The sequence below is a fragment of the Microtus ochrogaster genome, unplaced genomic scaffold (assembly GCF_000317375.1).
Source record: "Microtus ochrogaster isolate Prairie Vole_2 unplaced genomic scaffold, MicOch1.0 UNK115, whole genome shotgun sequence".
Lineage (NCBI taxonomy): Eukaryota > Metazoa > Chordata > Mammalia > Rodentia > Cricetidae > Microtus > Microtus ochrogaster.
In genome coordinates, this window is record NW_004949213.1 from 46775 (window position 1) to 55474 (window position 8700).

Sequence of the window (8700 nt, forward strand, 5' to 3'; positions counted from 1 at the left end):
CTTTTCACTTGTCTTCCTCATCCACCTCTTTTTCCATTTATCTATTTTATTCATTTCCCATCCATCTGTTATCCATCCAACCATTTATACATCCCTCTACACAACTATTTACCCACTCCTGTAATCCTCTGCCCATCTTCTCTATATCCAGAGATTATTCATCCTTGATTCTTTCATCTCTGCTTCACCTAAGGGCACATATTTCAATTATTTATTTGGATGAATCAGCCTATGAGTTTTATTCTTTGATCAGATCTAATAGAATGGGCTATCTATCATTGATTCATTGGTCATTCCTTAATCCTAGTAACTGACCTTTGAATCCACCCTTCATGTGTCCATCCATTCCTCCATGTATCCATTTAATAACTCACTCCTTTATCTGTGACTTGTTAATTATTTAACACATCTACCTGTTTATTCCTATATTTTCTCGTTTATAGATTCACATATTTGCTTGATTTTTGGTTAGTTGTACTTGTTGATTTATTTGTCTATGAACAATTTGTTGACTCATTAATTGGTTTTGCTTTGCTCATTTCACTCACCCAGCAATCTTTCCTTTAGTAACCAACTCATCCTCTGCTTGGCTGACTTACACACTCACATTCTAAGAATATGAAATCGATGTGATGTTGTTTGAGTTTGTCTGCTGCAGTTCATGTGTGGAGGTGGGAGGACAACTTTAGTGCAGTTGGGTCTCTCCTGTACATTCACATGGGTTCTGATATCAAAGCCAGGCTGTCAGGATTGAAATCAATGCATTTGCTAACTGAGCCATTTTATTGGCTAAAATATTCACCAAAGTATTCATATTTAGTATTTAATTATACATAGATTAATTTATTTTTATTCCTGAGGATATAGCCTCAGGTATTAGTCTAGATTTTTACAATTGTTTTTAGTAGTGTGCATTGTTGTTTTGTCTGCATATATGTCTGTGTGAGGGGGTCAGATTCTCTGGACCTGGAGTCACAGTGTGAGTTGCCATGTGAGTGCTGGGGATTGAACCCTGGTCCTCTGAAGGAGCGACCGGTACTCTTAACCATTGAGACAGTTCTCCAGCTCCCTGAATTTTAAAATATAAATTCCATTCAAAGGGGTGTGTGTGTGTGTGTGTGTGTGTGTGTGTGTGTGTGTTATGCAGGAGCAGAAATTATATGATTATATTTCAAATATGGCAAATTCTTATAATCTCTCTCTCTTCAGCCTTCCCTCAGACTGATAGATGAAAAGAGCCCTTTGCTGTGGGCTTTCCTTTTCTTTCTGTCACGAGCAAGGTTGGAGCTTTGGAGAGAGTCTAAACATAGGCGTGGCTGGAGAGAAGAGCAGGTGTGTGTGCCCAGAGTGCTCTGTGTCTTTCTCAGCAGAGTCTCCTGGCTCTGCACTGTTCCTAAGCTATTGGCTCACAGAAAACAGGGTCGCTGTGCATTGCTTCTGTGAAGGCACGGAGATTCTATGTTGTCTCCCTTTCTGTGCAGAGAAAGTCCAAAAGGAGATCGATCAGGTGATTGGCTCACACCGCCCACCAACCCTTGATGACCGCACCAAAATGCCTTACACTGATGCCGTCATCCATGAGATTCAGAGATTTTCAGATATTGTTCCTATTGGATTGCCACACAAAGTCACCAAAGACACTTTGTTCCGAGGGTACCTGCTCCCCAAGGTGAGACGAGTTGTGATTCCACATCTCTATGCCATGGTCATCCTCCACTCTGCCAGAGACCACCCTCAGCCAGTTTGTGGTTTCCCAGCATTCTGTGCTTCCCTAAGGACTGTCTGCCTATGGGAGCCAGGTATGCTAATATCATTGCCTCTCACTATGTCTTCTAGAACACTGAAGTGTACCCCATCCTGAGTGCAGCTCTCCATGACCCACGGTACTTTGAACAACCAGATGACTTCAATCCTGACCACTTCCTGGATGCCAATGGGGCTCTGAAGAAAAATGAAGCTTTTATGCCCTTCTCTATAGGTGAGAGGGACCTGTGCTTCCTTTCCCAGACACTAGAGGGCAGGCTCACCCCCCAGGATACAGGACTAGGTCCCTGATTACTTACTGCTATTCTGGCTGCCAAACTTGCCTGAACCATCACTTTCAACCTGGTTCCTGTCCCATGAAGGGACTATTGATTTAAGGAGCATTCTACTGAGGAGAATTTTGGAGAAGTATTTAAAAGCCGTTGAACTCAAGCAATTAATTTTCTTTCCAATTTTATTTTTATGGGAAAATCTTTTTGAAACGAGTGATAACATTTGTCTTTACGTGTGACAAAATGCCTAACAGAAGAGAGTGAAGGATGTTCACAGAGAACAAAATGGATTAAATGCACAAGGTCTTTCCTGCCCCTGCCAACAATAAACAACAGATTAATGAACAGAGGGGATGGGAGCACAGATATTTCCAGGTCAGGATGTCCAAGATAATTTTAAAGCCAATGTAGTAATTTCCACATAAAGGCCTCAAAAGAGCAGAAGAGAGTTTCCCCACTGTAGAAAGTGCAGTGATGAAAATCCGTCAATTCCTTCTCAGTTGCATCAAAGCCATCCAGAATGTTCCTCTTCCTGTTAGACCTCTGCTATTTTTCTTTCCCCCCATTTATTAAGGATAGATTCTTTCCTCATACAATAGATACTGATTATAGTTTTCCCTTCTCTCTGCTCCTCAGAGTCTCTCCTCAGAGCCATTCCTTTCTGTCTCTCATTAGAAAAGAACAGGCTTCTAAGAGTTAACAACCAAACATAACAAAACAAGACATCAGATTAAACAAAAACCATCTCATTGATGTGCAATGTAAACCAACAAAAGGAGTAGAGCCCAAGAGAAGGCACTAGAACCAGAGACCCACTATTTCGCACACTCAGGAATCCATGGAAACTAGACTGAAAGCTATAAGATGTGCACAGAGGACCTGGTGCAGACCCGAGCAGGCCCTGTGCCTGCTGCCTCAGTCTGAGTTCATATGAGCTTTGCTCAGTTGGTTCAGAGCCTTGTTCTCTTGGTGTCCTGCATCCACTCCGTCTCTTACCCTCTTTCTGCCTCCTCTTCCTCTGGGTGCTCTGAGCTCTGAGGGGAGGGTTTTGACAAAGACATTCCATTTAGATCTCTGTGTTCCAAGGTTTTTCTCTCTGTGAAACATCTGGCTGTGTCACTCTGAATCTGTTCCCATCTGCTGCAGGGGGAAGCTTCTCTGATGATGGCTGAATAAGGAGGGATCTGATCTATGAGTCTATCAGAATATCTTCAGGGGTCATTTTGTTGTTACTTTTTTTTTCTTTTCAGATCTTATAGCATTTGGTTTTGTCCTATGTCTCTGAGCTAGTTGGTCTCTGGCTCTTGGACACCAAAACTGTCACATATTCAAACCAGACATTGATTGAATAGTTACTCCTACAATGTGCCACAATTCAGCCCCAGCATATCCTGTAGACAAGACAGCATTGTTTATCAAAGTTTTGTCCCTGGGTTGATGCAGATACTTCTCTTTTAGTAGCCTATAGAATACCTTCACATACCAAACATCCTAGATCTTGGGGGTGAATGTTCTAGTAGGCACAAGGTCAACATCTCCAAGTTCAATGTGCTGTGTGGGTGTTGTCTTCAGCAATAGACCTTGCTGTCAGTTTGTGGAGTCAACCTACTGTCTTGACAATAGCCTTGGATTGTTCGGGGTTTTCCATGGGACCCCTTTGGCCAACAATTAATTGAATGTAACCCATCCTGGTACTAGAAGCTTTGTTTACTGACAACATCTGACCAGTTGGAACTATGTCTCTCTCATTATTAGGAGACTTCATTAAGATCGTCTTCATATAGTTTTGGAAGTTTCTACTGCACTAGGTTTTTACACCAGCACTAAATCTGTCAATTCTAGCTGACTCTCCCCACACTATATCCCTCAAGCCCTTCCCCTCTCCTACCTGATTCTCCCATTTCTGTCCCCTCTGATGCTCCTAGTCCACCCATGAACTCTATTCTATTTTCCCTCCCAGAAATATCCATGTCTTCCTCCTAGTCCTCTTGTCTGTATCTAACCCTTCTGGGTCTATGGATTGTAGCTTGGTTATCATTTATTTAATGTCTAATGTCCACATAAATGTGAATACAAACCCTGGTTATCTTTGTGGGTCTGGTTTGCCTCACTCAGGATTTTTTTCTAGTTCCACCCATTTGCCTTAAAATTTCATGATGTTATTTTTTAAAACATCTGAATAATACTCCTTTGTATAAATGTACCACATTTTCTTCATCCTTCTGTTGAGGAACATGTAGTTTATTTCTGATTCTGGCTATTATGAATAGAGCAACAATGAACATGGTGAGCTCGTGTTTGTGCGGTAGGATTAAGTGTTCTTTGGGTATATGCCCAAGAGTGGTATAGCTGGGTCTAGAAGTAGATCGATTCCTAACTTTCTGGGGAACTGCCACACTGATTTCCATAGTGACTCTGTACATTTGTACTCCTAGCAGCAATGAAGAAGTGTTCCCCTTGCTCCACATTCTCTACAGCATGAGCTGTCACTGTGTTACTGATCTTAGTCATTCTGATAGGTAAAGATAGACTCTCAAAGTCAATTTGATTTACATTTCCCTGATGGTTAAGTGTATTTAACATTAAGTGTTCCTTACTCATTTGAATTTACTCCATTGAGAATTCTGCTTATTTCTACACCCCATTTTAAATTGGGTTTCATTTTTTAAATCTAATTTCTTGAGTTTGATATTCAATTTGGATATTAGTCCTGTACTGGATGTGAAATCGCTAAACAAAATCTTTCCTATTCCGTAGGCTGCCACTTTGTCCAAATGATGGTGTCCTTGCCTTGCCAAAGCTTTTGAGGTTCATGAGATCCCATTTACGAATTGTTGATCTTAGTGTCTGTGCTCTTGGTGCTCTGTTCAGGAAGTTGGCATCTGTGCCAATGAGGTCAAGGCTGCTCCCCACTTTCTCTTCTGTTAGCTTCAGTGTATCTGGGTTTATTTATTTATTTGGGTTTTTTTTTTCATTTTTGAAGACAGGGTTCTCTGTGAAACAATCTTGGCTGTCCTGGAACTCACTTATATACCAGTCTGGCCTTGAACTCATAGAGATCCACCTGCCTCTGCCTCCTGAGTGCTGGTATTAAAGGCGTGTGCCACCAGTGGTTTTATGTTGAAGATTTTGATCCATTTCAAGTTGAGTTTTGTGTAGGGAAGTAAGGATCTATTTACATCCTTATACATTCAGCTATCCAATTTGACTAGCACTATTTGTTGAGGCTGCTGTCTATTTTTTTCCAGTTTTTTCTTGCTTCTTTATTGAAGCTCACTTCAGCCCCCCTCCTCCCTCTCCAAACCCAGCTTCTGAGCAAGGCCACCAAAGGCTGCCTACTCCTCCCTCTGAGATGCTAAAAACCAACCCTACAGGATATTTAAGACCTGGACCTAACCTGCCATGAGATTTTTCTCCTTTATTCTTTCCCCAAGAATCACCAGGGAGTTAATATGCTTTGCTTATTCAACTTGGTCTTATTAATTTGGCTTGATTGGGTTACTGTGTCAGCAGAGAGACTTAATATTGGGGTATGGAAACCTTGCGCCTAAGTTTGTGATTTACGTCTTAGTCTTCAATTTGATTCCATTGATCAATATGTCTTTTATGACAATATCTTGCTGTTTTTATTCCTACAGCTCTGTAGTAAAACTTGAAATAAAAAATGGTGAGACTCCAGCAATTCTTTTATTGTTCATAATTGTTAGCAATCCTGTGTTGTTGTTGTTGTTGTGTATGTGTATGTTTCTCTATGAAGCTGAGAACTGTCTTTCAAGATCTATGACAAATTTCCTTGGAATTTTAATGGGGATAGGATTGAATCTGTAGATTTCATTTGGAAGGATGGTTGTTTTTACTATGCTAATTCTACTGATTCATCAGCATAGGAGATCTTTCCATCTTCTCCAATTCTTTCTTCAAAGACTTGAAATTTTTATTGCACAAGCCTTTCACTTGCTTGGTTAGAGTTACCCTAGGATATTTATATTATTCTCTGTTCATTTCAGGATCCCATTTTTTAATTGGGTTATTTAGAACTTTAATGCCTTGTTTCTTGAGTTCTTTATTTATTTTGGAGATCAGTCCTTTGTCTGATGTGGGATTCGTGAGGATCTTCGCCCATTCAATAGGTTGCCTTTTTTTGTCTTAATGATAGTGTCCTTTGGTTTACAAAATATTCTCAGTTTCAGGGGGTTCCATTTATTCAGTGTTGCTCTTATTGTCTGTGCTACTGGGGTTATACGTAGGAAGTGGTCCTATATCCATGTATTGCAGGCTACTTTCCACTTTTTTTTCTCTTAGGTTCAGTGTGGTCGGCTTTATATTGAGGTCTCTAATCCATTGGGTCTTGAATTTTGTGCATGGTGATAGATATGGATCTATTTACATTCTTCTAGAGGTTGACATCCAGTTATGTCAGCACCATTTGTTAAAGATGCTTTCTTTATTCCTTTGTATAATTTTAGCTTCTTTGTCAAAAATCAGGTGTTCATAGGTTTGTGAATTAATATCGGTGTCTTCGATTCAATTCCATTGATCAACATCTCAGTTTTTATGCCAATACCAAGCTGTTTTCATTACTGTAGCTCTGTAATAGAGTTTGATGTCAGGGATGGTAATGCCTTCGGAAGTTCCTTCATTGTATAGGATTGTTTTGGCCTTCCTGGGTTTTTGTTTGTTTCTTTGTTTTCTTCCATATAAAGTTGATTATTGTCCTCTCATGGTCTGTAAAGAATTTTGTTGGGATTTTGGTGGGGATTGCATTGAAGCAATAGATTGCCTTTGGTAGAAATGCCATTTTTACTATATTGATCCAACCATTTCAAGAGAATGGGAGATCTTTCGATTTTCTGGTATCCTCTTCAATTTCTTTCTTCAATGCCTTAAAGTTCTTGTCAAATAGATCTTTCACTTCCTTGGTTAGTGTTACCCCAAGATACTTTATGCTATTTGTGGCTATTGTGAAAGGTGATGTTTCTCTGATTTTCCTCTCATCTTCTTTATCCTTTGTGTATAGGAGAGCTACTGATTTTTTTTAGTTGATCTTCTATCCTGCCACATCACTGAAGGTATTTATCAGCTGAAGGAATTCTCTGCTAGAGTTTTGGGGGTCTCTTATATCATATCATCTGCAAATAATGAAAGTTTGTCTTCCTCCTTTCCAGTTTGAATCCCCTGATCTCCTTATGTTGTCTTATTGTGATTGCTTGAATTTCAAGCACTATGTTGAAGAGACATGGAGAGAGTGGACAGCCTTGTCTTGTTCCTGATTTTAGTGGAATGGCTTTGAGTTTCTCTTCATTTAATTTGATGTTAGCTGTCGGCTTGCTATATATTGCTTTTATTATATTTAGATATGATCCTTGTATCCCTAATCTCTTCAAGAACATTATCATAAAAGGGTGTTGAATTTTGTCAAATGCTTTTTTCAGCATCTAATGAAATGATCATATGGTTTTTTTCTTTCAGTTTATTTATATGATGGATTTACATTGAGAGATTTCATATGTTGAACCAGCCCCGCATCTCTGATATAAGGCCTGCTTGATCATAATGGATGATTGTTTTGATGTGTTCTTGGATTCAGTTTTCCAGTATTGAGAATTTTTGCATCGATGTTCATGAGTGAGATTGGTCTTTACTTCTCTTTCTTGGTTGAGTCTTTGTGTTGTTTTTGTATCAGAGTAGCTTCATAAAAAGAGTTTGGTAATGACTCTTCTGTTTCTATTATGTGGAACACATTAAGGAGTATAGGTATTAGCTCTTCTTGGAAGTTCTGGTAGAATTATGCACTAAAAATATCTGGCCCTTGGCTTTTTTTGGTTGGGAGGTTTTTGATGACAGCTTCTATTTGCTTGCGAATTAAAGGTCGATTTAAATTGTTCACCTGGTCTTGATTTAATTTTCATATATGGTATTTATCTAAAACTACCCATCCATTTCTTTTACATTTTCCAATTTTGTGGAGTACAGGATTTTGTAGTAATACCTAATGATTCTCTGAATTTCCTCAGTGTCTGTCGTTTATGTCCCCCTTTTCATTTCTGATCTTGTTAATTTTCGTGTTCTCTCTCTGCCTTTTGATTAGTTTGGATAGGGGTTTGTCAATCTTGTTGATTTTCTCAAAGAACCAGCTCTTTGTTTCATTGATTTTTTGGGTTTTCTATATTTCTATTTTGTTGAGATCAGCCCTCAATTTGATTATTTCCAATCTTCTAGTCCTCCTGGGTGAATCTGCTTCTTTTTTTTTTCTCTAGAGCTTTCAGGTGTGCTGTTAAGTCTCTAATATGAGCTTTCTTCATTTTGTTTATGTGGGCACCTAGTGCTATCTACTTTCCTCTTAGCTCTGCTTTCATAGTGTCCCATGGGTGTTCATATGTTGTGTCTTCACTTTTGTTGAATTCAAGGAAGACTTTAATTTCTTTATTTATTTCTTCCTTGATCCAGGGGTGCTTCAATAGTTGACTGTTCTGTTTCTATGAGTTTGTTGGCATTCTAGGGGTGGTATTTTTAAATTCTAACTTTACTTCATGTTGATCTGATAAGGTACAGGTAGTTACTCCAATTTTTTTTTTGTATCTGTGGATGTTTGCTTTGTTACCAAGTATGAGATCAATTTTTGAGAAGGTTCCATGTAGTGCTGAGAAGAAGGTATATTCTTTCC

General features: G+C 39.1%; 1 protein-coding gene across 1 annotated transcript in view; it reads left to right on the forward strand.

Annotated features, from left to right (window-relative positions):
- Nucleotides 1–8700, forward strand: part of LOC101985597 (cytochrome P450 2B1-like) — a 23725-nt gene that overhangs the window by 5684 nt on the left and 9341 nt on the right. The window contains exons 6-7 of the mRNA XM_005371604.1: nucleotides 1371–1669; nucleotides 1837–1978. Of these exons, the coding sequence (XP_005371661.1) occupies nucleotides 1371–1669; nucleotides 1837–1978 (441 nt within the window). The remainder of the gene's footprint in view (nucleotides 1–1370; nucleotides 1670–1836; nucleotides 1979–8700) is intronic.